At 36.5% G+C, this 17438-nt stretch overlaps 1 protein-coding gene across 5 annotated transcripts in view; it reads left to right on the plus strand.

The window, feature by feature from the left end:
• KLHL5 (kelch like family member 5) overlaps window positions 1-17438 on the plus strand; it is a 91868-nt gene that overhangs the window by 68900 nt on the left and 5530 nt on the right. For all 5 annotated transcript variants that reach the window (XM_039226999.1, XM_039226996.1, XM_039226998.1 and 2 more), the window contains 3 exons: window positions 5187-5349; window positions 12001-12213; window positions 15571-15742. In XM_039226999.1, coding sequence (XP_039082930.1) covers window positions 5187-5349; window positions 12001-12213; window positions 15571-15742 — 548 coding nt within the window. The remainder of the gene's footprint in view (window positions 1-5186; window positions 5350-12000; window positions 12214-15570; window positions 15743-17438) is intronic.

The following is a 17438-nucleotide window of genomic DNA, read 5'->3' on the forward strand; positions in this document are numbered from 1 at the left end:
GGGTCTTATATCAGATCATCTATCTTTTCAGATAGGAGAAAGAATCAGTGAAAAAAAAAAGAATTGTTTGATGAGTGAAGCAGATGGAAATAAAATTCTAAAAATTAGAAATGTATCTGTTTCACCCAGCTTTTATGGCATAATTCCAAAAGTGAGGGATTTAAAACAACAACTGCATATTTAGCTCATGGATCTGTAGGTCAGCTGAGCCATTTTTCTGATCTGGGCTGTTTGCCTTAGATGATTTCTGCTAGGTTCTTTCATGGATCTCTGGTGGGCTCACAGGTCAGCTAGGTGATCTAGGATAGCCTCATTCACATGTTTAGTGGTAGATAGGTTGTTGGCCGGAGGAAAAGAGACAGCTGGGCCACATGCCTATAATCATTCACCAGGCTAGCCAGGCCTCTTCACATGGTGCCAGATACAGGGTTTCAAAAACAGCAAGAGAAGGCAAGCCACAGTGCACAAAGAATTTTCAGGCTTCTGCTAGCATTGTGCTTGCTCATGTTGCACTGGCCAAAACAAGTCACGTAGACAAATCCAGATCCAAAGAGTAGAGAACAAGACTACATTTCTTATTTATGTGTGTGTGTGTGTGTGTGTGTATATATATATATATATATATATTTTTTTTTATATTGATATTTATTTGAGTCTTGTCGACACACAGTGTCACATTGATTCAAGTATACAGCTTAGTGATTTGACAAGTTTATACATTATGCTGTGTTCACTATAAGTATACCTGCTGTCTGTCCTGTCACTCATCCCATTTCAGTACCATTGACTATATTCCTTCTGCTATGCCTTTTATTCCCATGACTTACTCATTCAATAACTGGAGGCCTATATTTCCCTCTCCACCCATTTTGCCCAGCCCTCCGCCTCCCTCCCCTCTGGCAACTATCAGTTAATTCTCTGTATTTATAGTTCTTTTAAAAAAATTTTTTAGGGGCGCCTGGGTGGCTTAGTCGGTTAAGCGTCCGACTTTCGCTTAGGTCATGATCTCGCGGTTCGTGGGTTCGAGCCCCGCGTCGGGCTCTGTGCTGACTGCCAGCTCAGAGCCTGGAGCCTGTTTCAGTCTGTGACTCCCTCTCTCTCTGACCCTCCCCTGCTCACGCTCTCTCTCTCTCTCTCTCTCTCTCTCTCTCTCTCCTAGAAATAAAATATTTAAAAAAAAAATTTTTAATGTTTATTTATTTTTGAGAGAGACAGACTGCAAGTGGGGGAGGATGCAGAGAGAGGGAAACACAAAATCAGAAGCAGGCTCCAGGCTCTGACCTGTCAGCACAGAGCCCAATGTGGGCCTTGAACTCACTAACCTCGAGATCAAGACCTGGGCCAAAGTCAGACGCTTGACCAACTGAGCCACCCAGGCACCCCTGTATTTATAATTCTGATTTTGCTTTTTATTTGTTTATTCATTTCTTAGATTTCATTTATGAGTGGAATCGCATGGTATTTGCCTTTCTGAGTCTCACTTATTTCACTTAGCATAATACCCTCTAGGTCCATCCATGTCTCAAATGGGATGATCTCATCATTTTTATGGCTGTGTGTGTGTGTGTGTGTGTGTGTGTGTGCACGCGCGCATACCACACCTTATCCTTCATCTATTGATTGGAGGAGCTACAGAGTCACATTGAAAATAGGCATACATTCAGTGGTAAGACGAATTTGTGGCTATATTGTCAATTTATCACAGTTTGGAAAAGGTTTCAATTAATTGCAGTAAAGAATTTGATAGGTTATCATAAAAGATGAATTAAAAGATGGATGAGTAGCAATGAAGGCATCATTCAGTTTAGCTAGCATAGCTTTGTACTACATTTAATTTATGAATGCTGAGCGCCAGAGCAGAGGCTGCTCAAAAAAGCCAGTACCAATAATGTAAATTATCTAGGTATGAAGATTGGTGTGATAGTGGATACACCGAAAAATTCAAATAAGTGCTTCTACTATTTGTAATTAGGTTTCAGTGAAAGGTGATCTTGAGTTTCAAGTTTGGTAAAAAAGTAAAACCAGAGGGTTAGGGACAAGGTATTGAGAGGGGAGCTAAAAATTAGCTATATGAAATTTAATAAAGGAAACTATAAAATATTAATCTTGAGTCCATAAAATCAACTTATTACATAGGCAGAGAATGGGAAAGTATCTTAAAAGCTGTATGAATTAGACTTATAAACTTGAGTTGACCATAAAATCCAGGGTCAATAGCGTGATTCAACTGCATACTTTCCCCCACCATGGAGAAAAGAAATTTAATTTTAACTTAAGGTAAATTTTTAGAGTACATATAATGAGAATGCCCATCCAGCTATGTTTTGTGCAGATCAGATCGTGCAGAGAATACTGTCGTTAATTCAGGGTACCATTCAAGGCTTTATTGAGGCAAGTTCAGAGGAGAATGATCATGTAGTTCAAATGCCCTTTTTAAGTTTTTTTTTCAGATCTTTTGTTCAAAACAGCCTTGTTCTTACTAATTTATCCTACAATAAATCAATGTTATAAATTTGAACTTCTAAAAGAAATTCTTACATAGGAAACACTCCTTTTATCTCATATATGTGAGAATTACCTAAAGATTTCATTTTGAAGAAGTGGTTCTGCTGCTAAAATTTTCAAAGATACTGTTTAAGGAGTTGAATTAGATAGACTTATTATCTTTCCTTCCAGCCCTTTAATTAACTAGGCACACATACATATACACATATAATTGGATATATTTTATATATATTTGGAAGCGTGTGTGTGTGTGTGTGTGTGTGTGTGTGTGTGTGTGTGTGTAGTTTGTACATACTGGTCCCTTTACCTCACCTTCTCTTCTCTCAGATGTCTTTCTGTCTGGTTTCCTAATTTCATTCATGTTTTTGTTCAAATGTCATTTTATCTAAAAGGTCTTCCCTGACCCTTTCTACCCTTTTACTCAGTTCCATTTTTGTTATTAGCACTTATCAATACCTGAAATATATTTTGCCTGTTTCCTGATTGAAATATTAGGTCCATGATGGCAGGGCCTTTATCTGTTACCTTTTATTAAGATAACAGTGCTTGGCACTTAATAAAAACTAAATAGATATTTGGGAACAAAGGATTCTGGCTTCGTTCCCTGATGATGAATCACACCAATGATTGTGGTATCACCTCTGACTACAGTAAAATGTCATGAATTTGAATTAATAGGGGGAAATGAATAAAAATGATTTTTCAAACATATCTTAAATCTGAATTAATCTGAATTATTGAAAAATCTTTTATTTAAAAAATTTTTATAATAAGGAGGATTTATTGGGGCACCTGGATGGCACAGTTGGTTAAGTGTTGGCTTTAGCCAAGGTCATGATCTCACGGTCTGTGAGTTCAAGCCCTGCATCAGGCTCTGTGCTGACAGCTTAGAGCCTGGAGCCTGCTTTGGTCTGTGTCTCCCTTTCTCTGCCCCACTTATACTCTGTCTCCCTCTGTCTCTCAAAAATGAATAAATGTTTAAAAAATTTTTTAAATAGGGGCGCCTGGGTGGCTTAGTCGGTTAAGCGTCCGACTTTCGCTTAGGTCATGATCTCGCGGTTTGTGGGTTCGAGCCCCGCGTCGGGCTCTGTGCTGACTGCCAGCTCAGAGCCTGGAGCCTGTTCTAGTCTGTGACTCCCTCTCTCTCTCACCCTCCCCTGCTCACGCTGTCTCTCTCTCTCTCTCTCTCCTAGAAATAAATAAAACATTTAAAAAAACATTTTTTTTTAAATAAGGAGGATTTATTTTTTTAAGTATTTTTTAAGTTTATTTATTTATTTTGAGAGTGAGAGAACACAAACAAGTGTGAGGGGCAGGGAAAAGAGAGACAAAATCCCAAGGAGGCTTCATGTCATTAGCACAGAGCCAGATGCGAGGCTTGAACTCACCAATCATGAGATTCTGACCTGAGCTGAGATCAAGAGTCAGGTGCTTAAAAGACTGAACCACGTAGGTGCCCCTATTTTTTAATTTTTAAAAAATTTTTATTTATTTTTGAGAGAGAGAGAGTAGAGGAGGAGCAGAGAGAGAGGGAGACAGAGGATCTGAAGCAGACTCTCTGTTGAAGCCCAATGCTGGGCTTGAACCTCTGAGCTGCAAAATCATGATCTGAGCCAAAGTCAGTTGCTTAACCTACTTAGCCACCCAGGCACCCCAAAAATTCTTTTAGATATGGCAGTGTGTGTATCTTGTATAGTTATAAATAAGTTTCCACTGTTGGACCTCAAGATACTGCCTCTAAAATTTATAAGACCTGGGGCACCTAGTGGCTCACTTGGTTGAGTGTCCAACTCTTGATTTTGGCTGAGGTCACAATCTCACAATTTGTGGGTTTGAGCCCCACGTCAGGCTTTGCACTGACAGCACAGAGCCTGCTTGGGATTCTGTTTGTCTCTCTCTCCCTCTGCCCCTGTCCTGCTTATGCACATTCTCTCTCTCTCTCTCTCTCTCTCTCAAAAATAAATAAACATTAAAAAACTCTTACAAGACCAGGGCTATAGTGCTATTTCCCCCCTCCCCCACCCTCCTACCACCAAGAAGAGCTGTATGGCAACCAGATATCTTTATTATAAATGTTTCCTTAGTTAAATTGGCATGTTTAAGGTTCATTGTACCACCCAAAGCAGTCTACCAATTCAATAAAATCCCTTTCAAAATTCCAATGACATTTTTCAAAGAAATAGGACAAATAATTCTAAAATTTGGATAGAATCGCACCAAAAAAACCAGAATAGCCAAAACAGACTTGAGGGAGGACAAAGCAGAGCATCATGCCCCCTGATTTCAAACTATACTACAAAGTTAGAGCAATTAAGACATTATGGTATTTGGCTTAAAAACAGACACACAAATCACTGGGCCAGAAATAAACCCATGCATATGTGCTCAACTAATTAATATACAATGAAGGAACCAAGAATATACATTGGGGAAAGGACAGTCTTCAATAAATGGTGATGGGAAAACCAGATAGCCAACGTACAAAAGAATGCAGGTGGACCATTATCTTACAGCAAGCACAAAAATAAACTCAAAATGGACCGAAGACTTGAGCATAAGACCTGGAACCATAAAACTCATAGATGAAATCATAGGTAGTGTATTTATATTTCAGTTGAAATGTGATCTTTAAGACTTAGTGGACAATCTTAAGTCATTGCTGCTTTGCTGTCTCCTTGTAGGTGTGGCTGTATTGGAAGGCCCCATGTATGCAGTAGGAGGACATGATGGCTGGAGCTACCTGAATACAGTGGAAAGATGGGACCCTCAGGCTCGTCAGTGGAATTTTGTTGCCACTATGTCCACCCCCAGAAGCACAGTAGGTGTGGCTGTACTAAGTGGAAAGTAAGGAAATATTTAAAATTCCATTTAAAACACAATAAATTTATTGACCTACATCATCTGACTTAAAAATATTCATAAATAAATTACAAAAGAGAAATACTTTCTTTGAGTGATACAAACTTTTAAAATCGTCTCAGGGTGCTTGGGTGGCTTAGTTGGTTAAGCGTCTGCCTTTAGCTCAGGTCATGATCTCACGGTTTGTGGGTTTGAGCCCCGCTCGGGCTGTGTGCTGACAGCTCAGAGCCTGGAACCTGCTTTGGAGTCTGTGCCTCCCTCTCTCTCTGTGCCCCCCCCACTTATGCTCTGTCTTTCTCTCTCTCAAATATAAACATGAATTTTTTTAAATAATAGTTTTTTTTGATAGTCTCTTTTTATCACAGTTCTAAATATAAAAATAACTCAGCAATTTGAGGCTTCCATTCTAATGTGCAGATATTATAAATTTCAAGTTATTTTACATGAAGAAACTTTATATAAATATTCAATATAGTAGAAACCTGGTAGTTCATATAACTTTATTTTTTTTTCTTAGTTTATTGTCAAGTTGGTTTCCATATAACACCAGTGCTCATCCCAACAAGTGCCCTCCCATATAACTTTAGAGGTATATAGTGTTTTAATTTTTTTTTTATTTTTGAAAGGGCACAAGTGGGCAAGGGGCAGAGAGAGAGTGGGGGACAGAGGATCTGACATTGGCTCTGCACAAAGCAATGAGCCCGATGTGCAGCTTGATCTCACAAACTATGAGATCATGACCTGAGCCGAAGTTGAACGCTCAACCAACTGAGCCACCCAGGTGCCCCAAAAGTATATAGTGTTTTAAACATAGTATAGGCCCTCTCAGTGTTTTTGTAAATAATTCCTTCCATCTCTTCTGACTTATCTTTACATTTACTTCTTTCTTATCTTGGGAAACTGCAGCAAACTGAAATGGATTTAGAAAGGTACAGTCCTGGCTCTTGCCTGCTCGCACTAGAGTAAACAGATTTGGACAGAGCCATCACCAATAGCTCTTAGTAACTCAGAGACTTAAGACATACCAAAGGTTTTTCTTCCATAAAATGAAGCTCTATATGATTATTAAAATAAAAGTTGTTTGTTGCATACCATTTACTCATTTAAAATGCTTTATTATCACTTTCAGAAAGGGGAAGGAATCAAAGTTAAAATATAGAGACCAAAAATTATTTGAAATGTGTTACGGATTGGTTGGCAAAACAAAAATGAGAAAATATTAGTAAAATGTTTATACTTTATGACCCAAGGTCTTATTTCCTCAGAACTTACTAGTTATGTCCCACTTTTTAAAATGTATCTGATCTCCATACGCCTTTCTTCATTTGTTGTAGCTGAAGAAAGAACTTCAAAATTTATCTTTCCTAAGTCTTTGATAGCAGAGTTAGCTACCAAAGAATCTAGTAAATGAGAAAAAAGAAAACTAATAGTATCTTTTCAGTTTTGACCCTTCAGTTAAAACTTCTGGGATTAGTTTATTGAACTAATTCTCGTTCATTGACATATTTCTTAGCACTTATTCCTGGCTAGAAAAATTTCTTTTCTGACAGTACAAAAGAAAAACTGCTTTACCTAAAATCTTATGCCTAGTCCTACAGCAGCTTTGACTCCCAGACATGGAGATATCTTACTTGCCTCCGTCCACCCCTCTCCACCTCTCTCTCCTCTACCCATGCATATACGCTCCAGTGGAACTAACTTATTTGTGAAAAATACATTTTGTTTCACACTTTCATTGTCCTTTAACCCATCCCATCTGTCTTAGAGTGTTGTTCCCCTGGTTTGATACCTGGAAAATTCAGCATCCTTGAAACTTACTCAACTGTCGTCTCTGGAAAACTTCCCTCAGTGTCCCCCTTGTCATAGTAATTGTCCATTCCATCCTCTGCATTTTTACTGTGCATAATTTGTATATGATTGTATTGTAGCAGGTACCACTGTATTGTTGTTATTTACTCATCCATCTCCTACAGTATATATCATTGTCTTGAGTGACCTGGTCTAACTTGTTGTTCCTTACACCTAGAATGGTACCTGGAACATAACCTGAAGTGTGCGATTTTATTGAAGAATGTCCTGTTACCATTTAGATGCCTTGGTACTTTAATCACAACTAACCTATCAACTTAGCATGTTTCTAAGCATGCTTTAAAACAAAGTAGCAAGATTTTAAAAGATTTTGTTAGTTTCCATTTTTTAAGTTTATTTATTTTGAATGAGGGTGGGGGGAGGCAGAGAGAGAGGGAGAGAGAATCCCAAGCAGGCTCTGCACTGACAGCAGAGGCTCGAACCCACAAATTGTGAAATCATGACTTGATCCAAAATCAAGAGTCAGAGACTTAAGTAACTGATCCACCCAGGTGCCCCTGTTTTCCATTTTCTATTCTGAATTAATTACTATTTTTGTTATTTTGATCTTATTTTACAATGCTTTCTGATGCAAAATATAATTGTTTCATATATATATATGTTTCTTTAGAGAAGAACTGTTTGAGTATTCTTTATAAGTTATATCCTATATCTTGAAAATGTCCAAATGTTAAAATTTCTTTCGCTACCATGTTTGAAAGAAGCTTTATCTAGAATTCCAGTTGCTCAGGCTACTTTTAAACTACTGGCTGGCAAATATTTATTGGCAGTAGAATCTCTTTTTCAGATGAAACCTTATAAAAATCTAAATACTTAAGGCAAATTGGAATTGAAGCCTATAACATGTACTTATTATAAAAATCAGTGTAGAAGAACTACTGTTTTTAAAAACACCCAGATTATTTCTGTGCTGTTGTTGTTGTTGTTCAGTATAAAGAAAATCCTGATTCACAGATCAGCTGAAAATGATAAATTATTTTAACTAATAGAGCAATTTAATTGGAATCTCAGGAAACCTTTCAGTTAAACTGTTAGTGTAGTTTGAAAGTAGTAGAATTTTTTTTCTGTTAAATCTCAATGTCTACCAACCCCTTGCATTCTTGATCATAATTTTAAAGACAGGTAAGATATGTCTTATTTTAAAGCATACAGTATAATACGATTTGGCACAATTTCACGATTTGACATAATGTTTATCTTTTTCCTGTAATAGATACTGTCATGGGGAAGAAAGATGAGTTGTGAATCTTTCATAGCTTTTAATTGAGCCAAGTGACATTTTTGAAAATTAATTAAAACAAATTTCAAATGCACCATTTTTGGGACCTCCTCAAGTCCTCCTATTGCTTGAGATAATGTTTCTTGAGAAAGTGTTATTGTTACATTTTAGCCCTTAACATTAGCTGAGGATAAACGTCATTTGGACGCTTAAGATCTAAAAATGCCTTTTTACCCAGTTCGTTAAATGTCCAACTTTTGATTTCAGCTCAGGTCAATATCCTGCGGTTTGTGAGATGGAACTCCACATTAGGCTTCATGCAGACAGCCCAGAGCCTGCTTGGGATTCTCTGTCTCCCTCTCTCTTCTCCCCTCCCCTGCTTGCATTCACTTGTGTGCTCTCTCTCAAAATAAATAAACATTGTTTTAAAAAAATTTTTTAAATGACACTTTCTAAAAGAATACAAATAGAGATAGAATTTCTTTTTCCCCTTAAACACTTATACCATTGTAAGGCACTATTCAAAGTATTTTTAAATTTGATCACCAATAACCCTATGAGGCAGGGTTTAGAGATGTTTGGGATGATGAAATTCAGGCAGGTGGAGGTTAAATAACTCTCCACAGTCAGAGCTAATGAGTGTTAGAACCAAGATTCAAATCCAGAGAGTCTGACTCTTAAGTTCACCTCTTAATCCCTGTACTGCACCACTTTTCCTAGTCAAGACCCATGAGTTCGCTGTGAAGAGGGGTTGTGCCTGAGTCCTATTGTTGGGTGTCTGTGTGTGTGTACGTGGTTTTTTAAATTATGAATATTTTCTAATTGTTGATGTCTTCTAAATATTCTGCGATCCCACATTCAGACAATTATTCTACAAGTATTAGTTAAAAATGAGAATAGTTTAACATTAACAACAATAACACAAGAAAGCGGTTTTAAGAGATAAGAAAAATTTTAACAAAGTTTCAAATAAATTTCAATTTACATACAATTAATATAAAGTTTAGATAGAATAAGATATTGCTACAGCCACATGTTGCTATTTAAGATATGATCTTCTCAATTAAGAACCAGTTTGAATCAGTGATCATAGGGGAAGTACAAATCAAAACTACAATGAGGTATCATCTCACACCTGTCAAAATGGCTAAAATTAATAACACATGAAACAACAAATGTTGGCAAAGATGGAGAGAAAAGGAAACCCTCTTTCACTGTTGATGGGAATGTGAACTGGTGCAGCCACTCTGGAAAAGAGTATGGAGATTCCTCAAAAAGTGAAAAACAGAACTACCCTACAATCCAGCAATCGCACTACTAAATATTTACCCAAAGGATACAGTAATACTGATTGTAAGGGATACATGCACCCCAATGTTTATAGCCACATGATCAACAATAGCCAAATTATGGAAGGAGCCCGAATGTCCATCAGCTGATGAATGGGTAAAGAAGATGTAGTATATATACATGTGTATATGTGTACATATATATACATACATGTGTGTGCGCACACACACACACATACACGATGAAATATTACTCAGCCTTCAAAAAGAGTGAAATCTTTCTATTTTCAATGACATGCATGGAGCTAGAGTGTATTATAGTAAGCAAAATAAATCAGAGAAAGACAAATACCATATGATTTCACTTATATGGAATTTAAGAAACAAAATAGATGAACATAGTGGGATAAAAAGATGCAAACCTAAGTTTAGGTAACAAACTGAGGGTTGCTAAGCAGGAGGGTAGATGGGTACTAATGGATGATGGGTATTAAGGAGGACATTTGTTGTAATGAGCACTGGGTATTGTATGTAAGTGACCAGTCACTAAATTTTACACCTGAAACTAATGTATGTTAACTAACTGGAATTTAAAGAAAAACTTGAAGGTTAAAAAAAGAAGAAAGAAAAAAGAACCACCTTAAGTGGCATAGTGTACTTTACATTATGAATTAAAGTTAACAAATGTCTTGGGGCACCTGTGTGTCTCAGTCAGTTAAGCGTCAACTCTTGGTTTCAGCCCAGGTCTCCTGATCTCACAATTCAGGAGTTTGAACCCCGTATTGGGCTCTGTGCTAACAGTGTAGAGCCTGCTTGGGATTCTCTCTGCTCCTCTCTCTCTCTCTCTCTAAGATAAATAAATAAACTTAAAAAATGTCTCTAAAATGTGTATTTACATAAATATAAATATTTAGAGTTTTAATTGGCAGACATTTGGTATAGTTCAGATATTATTCCTTGAGGTTAAAAAAAAAATCGTTAAAAAAATAGTTAAATCTTAACTAAGGCATCTGTAAATCCAAAATGTGAGGACTTTTACATAAGCAATGAACTGATATTTTTACTTTTTTGAAAAAACTATTAGGAAAATATCTACAAAGAGCTTTCCAAGTGAATAGTAAATACAAGATTTTGTGCTAAATAAAAATATTCAAATGCTCAGATATTTAAAATATTTTATATGTATTTTAAGTTCAGAGTAAAAGACTTAAATTAATGAAGTATATTGATTGATAATGAATTAAAATTTATCTACTAGGTAACATTTAGGACATTAACATACCATATTCATTTTCAATAACTTACAGTATCCTACTGTGCAGTAATTTGAATTAATGAAGGATCACTGTTCACATGTAATAAATATTTGTACACCACTGTTTCAAGCAATCCTTTTATCCTCCTATTCCACTAGTACAAGAACATCCCAGGTGACTGCTCACCATACAACTGCTCATTACTATAACTGTGCCCTGGTTCTGCTTCTGACCCTGTATTAGCCTCTTAATCTCCATGAGCCTGTTTCTTCACCCATGAAACAGGAATATAAATGGTTTCTCAGCTTCATTGATATGATTAAATTAATACAGGTAAAATGTCTAGCCTGTTAGTTTCTTTGCTTTATAACCCGATCCTATCTTAGCTATTTAAGAAATAACTCATGGTGTATTTATATACCACATTTTATTTATTCCAAGACACATTTTATACCTCTAAAATTGTGCTGCATCTTAAAATCAGCAGTGACCTGCCAAACAGATGGTAGCTTTGAAATAGTGGTCATTGCTTTCATGTCTTCTCTTTTTTTAATGTTTATTTATTCATTTTGAGAGACAGAGATAGAGAGTGTGTACATGTGAGCAGAGGAGGGGCAGAGAGAGAGACAATCCCAAGCAGGCTCTGTGCTATCAGAGCAGAGCCTGACATGGGGCTCAAACCCGTGAACCATGAGATCACGACCTGAGCCAAAACCAAGAGTCAGATACTTAACCAACTGAGCCACCCAGACACCCCTCTTCTTTTTTATACAGAGTGATATCTGTATGTGTGTGAGTGTGTGTATGTGTACATGGTATGTATGTATGTGTGTATATATATAATATATATAATACATAAGTCACGTAATTGGTAGCATATCTTCTTTCTTGATGGTGTATAAATTGATAGTATGTTTTATAAGCTATGGCACCTGAAATTCAATGAAATACCATAAGAATAACCTCTGTGTCTTAATCATAATGACGGCACTGTTTTTTACAGACTCTATGCAGTTGGTGGTCGTGATGGAAGTTCTTGCCTCAAATCAGTAGAATGTTTTGATCCTCATACTAATAAATGGACACTCTGTGCACAAATGTCCAAAAGGAGAGGGGGAGTCGGAGTAACTACCTGGAATGGATTGCTGTATGCTATTGGAGGACATGATGCTCCTGCATCCAACTTGACTTCCAGACTCTCAGACTGTGTGGAAAGGTAATTTCTTGTGAAGGGAACATCCACCATATGCAAAGCAGTTCCTTCAGAGCTTTGTAAACACTGGCTTGCCCATCTCTCATTCTCTCCCTAATGCCTACTCAGATTCTTTTCTCATCATATTACTGCCTACTTAAAATGTACCTTAGAATTGATTATATAATTTATTAATTGAGTCAAATGACAACCATTTCTTATGTACGTATTGTATACTGGACACCATGCCTGACAAGAAAAGGAAGGAGGTCAGTGAATTTCAGAGAGAAGGAATGGGGGGCTGAAGAAGTGGAAAGGAGAGGAACTTACTAGCATATTTTCATATAAAATGAAATAACATGAAATATAAAAAGACTAAGAGAGTTTAAAAGGTTAATAAACAAGTCATCCAAACTGGCCTCGTGAAACTCAAATATGGGCCGGTGAAGAGCTTAACATCAGTGGACGATTTGGACAATACTTCAGGCTCCTGTCTGTTACTATTAGTCTAATTTAAGGAATGGAGAGAATTGAATGGATTTAGGAGGCAGAATTAATGGGAACATTACAAACACTCCAAAGCAGAAAGGAATATGGTTCATTCGGAAAATTGAAAGGCAGACACTGTGGCTGGAGAACAAAGAATGAGGACAGAGTGTCAGGAAAGGAGGCAGAGGGTGGAGGTAGGGGCAGATCACATAGTCTTTAAGGCCTTATTTAAAGAGTCTAGATTTTAAAAGAGCAACAGGAAGTTAGTGTGTGTGTGTGTGTGTATGTGAACATTATTTAATTATACTTGATTGGAAGAAGAATAAAAAGTGAAGTGCAGGTTTGATGGCAGTGAGTGAATGAGTGCTTTCTGTGAAATAGTAAGGAAGGTTGGTTGTCTTTTGAGAAAGTAGGAAAGTTATACCTGGATTTCCCCTGTATTTGGGGAAAGTAATTCAGACTATGCTTGTTACATGTTATATTCCAGAAAAGGAATACTGAAGCCTTTGTATACTTTACCCTATAAATTACAGCTCACTGCAGTACTGCACCCAATGAAAAACTGTTCATTGATGCAAGAGGTATTACAAGCAAGATGGGTCATTGTAGCATGATGTATCTGCTCTTAGATAGACAATTTTGGGCTGTTCTAGTTAATATATTTCATGAAAGGAACAAGAAGTTTTGAAAATGGACAGCTATAATGATTGAGTCTGTAAGCCATCTTACACAGAGCTTCATGTATTGATTTCCTCAGATTTTCAGTAGACAATCAAAACCCGTAAAGCAGTTTTCAGTATTTACTTTAGCTCTTTTGGATAGTTTAAGTGTCATGGATTTATTAAATGAAACTATAATATTGTAAGTTAAAAGTTTTCAGGAAAAGCTTTTTTTTTTTTCTAAAAATATGTCCAAATGTACTTTAGATAGCAGTAATAAGATAAAGGGTAGGCTTTAAGAACTAAACTATTTTTTTTTAATGAAAAACCTTTTAATGTTACACATGGAAAGAAAAAGTCAATTGAAACAAAAACATGTTCTGAAATAGGCATCTGGGACCTAAGACCAAAAAGTGAAATATTTAGAAGATCAGATGCAAACTAAATTGTTAAGAGTGGCTACCACTTGATTCTGTAACTAAAGTTGGAATGAAATGAGGCTAGCTATTGCTTTTTTACATATTTTTGTAAAAAAAAAAGAATTTTGTATATGAATTTTCGTTACAAGAATGTATTCATTCTTTGCTAATAGGAAATAATTATAATAATGAACCCGTCTTTAAGATGACATTTATCATATGCTTACTATGCATTCTCTCATTTAATTTTCAATGCTATGTGGTGAGCAATTTTTTTACCAATAAAGAAACTATGATTTAAAGATTTTAAGTAACTTTATAATACCACAGAGCTAGTGATTGGAAGAATAGGACTTGAAATTGTTCAGTCCAAATCCAAAGCCCATTCTCTAACCACTTTGCTATACTGCCTCTCCCAGGTGTTTCTAGATATGTAGGTGTTCTTTTACGGAGGTATAATTGTCATATTAATCTCAGGTGTATAACATAATGATTTGACATTTGTATGTATTGAGAAATGATCACAATAAGACTAGTTAACATCCTTCACCATATACAGTTACAAATTTTTTTCTTATGATGAGAACTTTGTACCTTAGCAACTTTCAAATAAAAAGCACAGTATTATTAACTATATCACATATAACTATATATGTAATGTTTTGCATTACATCTCCATGATTCGTGTATTTTATAACTATAGAAATTTGTACCTTCTGATCCCCCTCCCCCATTTCAACCCCCCATGCCCTACTTCCAGCACCCACCAATCTATGAGTTCAGGGTTTTTTGTTTTTGTTTTAGAATCTACATGTTAAGTGAGATCATAGGTATTTGTTTTCTCTGACTTATTTCACTTAGCGTAATACCCTCAAGGTTCATCCATGTTGTTGAAATAGCAAGATTTCATTCTTTTTTATGGCCAAATAATATTCCTCTGTGTGTGTGTGTGTGTGTGTGTGTGTGTGTGTGTTCGTTCTAGATGTATTACATTTTTATCCATTCATCCATTGATGAACACTTAGGTTGTTTCCATGTCTTGGCTACTATAAATAATGCTGCAGTAAACATGGGGGTGCAGATATCTTTTCAAATTAGTGCTTTCATTTTCTTTGGATAAAAACCCAGAAGTAGAATTACTGGATCATACAGTATTTCTATTTAAAATTTTTGAGTAATCTCCATATTGTTTTCTATAGCAATTGCACTAACTTACATTCCCACCAACAGTACATAAGTGTTCCCTTTCCTCCACATCCTCACATACACTTGTTATTACCTTTTTGGTAACAGCCATTGTGGTTTCAATTTACATTTCTCTAATGATTAGTGATGTTAAGCACCTTTTCATGTATGTATTGGCCATCTAGATGTCTTCTTTGGGAAAATGTCTATTCAGACCCTCTGCTCATTTTTAATTGTTTTTTTTGGGGGGGCGGTTTTGGTTATTGGGTTGTATGATTCTTTATATCTTCTAGATATTAACTTCTTATCAGATGCGTGATTTGGAAGCATTTTTTCCCATTCTGTAGGTTGTTTTTTCATTTTGTTGATGGCTTCCTTTGCTATGCAGAATCTTCTTAGTTTGATGTGGCCATTTGTGTTTGTGTAATTTTTACCTTTGTTGCCTTTGCTTTTTGGTGTCAAATCCAGAAAATCATTGCTGAAACCAATGTCAAGGATCTTACCCCCATGTTTTCGTCTAGGAGTTTTATGGTGTTAGGTCTTACGTGCAAGTCTTTCATCCATAAACTATTTTTACATAAAAATATTGTGAGGACAATGTCAGCTCCAGTTCTAAAATTTCCTTTCAGATATGACCCCAAAACAGATATGTGGACTGCGGTGGCATCTATGAGCATCAGCAGAGATGCAGTAGGGGTCTGTTTACTTGGTGATAAACTGTATGCTGTTGGAGGCTATGATGGACAGACTTATCTTAATACAGTGGAAGCTTATGATCCCCAGACAAATGAGTGGACCCAGGTATGGCATTTCATTTTTCATTATTACACCTCTCTGTTTTTATTAAAACCATTTGTTTGGTAAAACTGATCCTCTCAATTTTGTCCAATATCGAAATATATAGCATAAGCATAATAAAGTCATCTCTTAATTAAATATATGAAAACAAGAAGAACTGCTTAATTTTATAGCATAATTACATATAAGTACATACATAAAATACAAAATTATCTTTGAAGTGTAAGTTAATACTCAGGGAAATTATTAATAGTTTTGATCTGCCACCATTTGCTTGCTGGGAATTGATGAGATATTCCAGTATTGCTGAAACAGATAGGACCACACAAGAGCTATGGTAAAAAGAGGGGTAGAACATAAGAAAAAGATAGAAGTTAGAAAAATTTGAACCATTTATCCATATGTGAGCAATAATTTTTAAATACTCAAGCTATTGATATCTGGGAGAAGATCAAATGTCTGGTCATCACCAAATAAAAATGACAATCTTAAATTATAGTAACAAGTCTTGACCTGGCAACTTTATTAACAGAATTCCAAGCATGTCTATTTCTGGAGGGCCTACCACTACTAACAATGATCTTTTGAGATCCTTGTTTCCATCATTACCAAGAACAGAATTAGAAATTTTGTGACCCTGTTCAGTATCTGGTACTGAAAGATGCTCAAATGTTTAGTTGAGCCGAGGTTTTCCTACATACAAGGAGCAATGGTAAGTACTGTCAAGAAAACAAAACTTTAAAAGAATCCCCACTGTCATACAACTTAGCTACCTAAGTAGGTATGGTCTGCATTGTGGGGAGAACCCACAATGTAGAACAGTTGGTGGGAAGTGCCCCGTGGTATAGGCATTGTGTGGTATAGGAAGTCAAAGAGAAAAAATGAAATGGTTGTTGAGGGCTTTAGTGAGGAAAAGCTGGACTTAAGCTAAGCCTTAATGAATTGATCCAATTCAAAAAGGTAGAAAGAAATGGGAAATTGTGTGAGAAAATACAAAAGAAATGTCACCGAAGCAGAAATATGCAGGATAATTGAGGAAGGGTGGCTGGTTATATGGATCCATGCTTAGTAAGAGTGGGAGTTCCTGTTAGAAAGCCAAGGTTGGGGTCAGGATGGAGGTCTGTGAAGGCCATGCTTCAAAGAGTTTGGTAGTAGAAGCCAGTGGAGACTTTTACCAGGAGAGTGATACAGCAATAGAAAATTTGCCACAGCAATGTGGCAGTTGGGGACAGGATAAGTTGGGTTAGGGGGAGGGTAAGCAAAGGCTGGATAAAAATAAAACATTTAGAAGATTGCTTCACTTGTAAGGTTTGAGCTATCAACTTTATAGATGAATTCGGGAGATATTACCAAGTCCTATCTATTCTTTCTTTTTACACTTACTGTAAAAGTGGGTTGGATTGAAGGTGAAGAAAACAGTGTCTTAGATAAGATAATGGAATAGAGCAGTTTTTAAAAATTAAATGTTTATAGGGGCGCCAGGGTGGCTTAGTCGGTTAAGCGTCCGACTTTCGCTTAGGTCATGATCTCGCGGTTCGTGGGTTCGAGCTCCGCATCGGGCTCTGTGCTGACTGCCAGCTCAGAGCCTGGAGCCTGTTTCAGTCTGTGACTCCCTCTCTCTCTGACCTTCCCCTGCTCACGCTGTCTCTCTCTCTCTCTCCTAGAAATAAATAAAACATTAAAAAAAAAAAAAATTAAA

Source organism: Hyaena hyaena, unplaced genomic scaffold (assembly GCF_003009895.1).
Source record: "Hyaena hyaena isolate Hyena2069 unplaced genomic scaffold, ASM300989v1 scaffold_24, whole genome shotgun sequence".
Classification (NCBI taxonomy): Eukaryota; Metazoa; Chordata; class Mammalia; order Carnivora; family Hyaenidae; genus Hyaena; species Hyaena hyaena.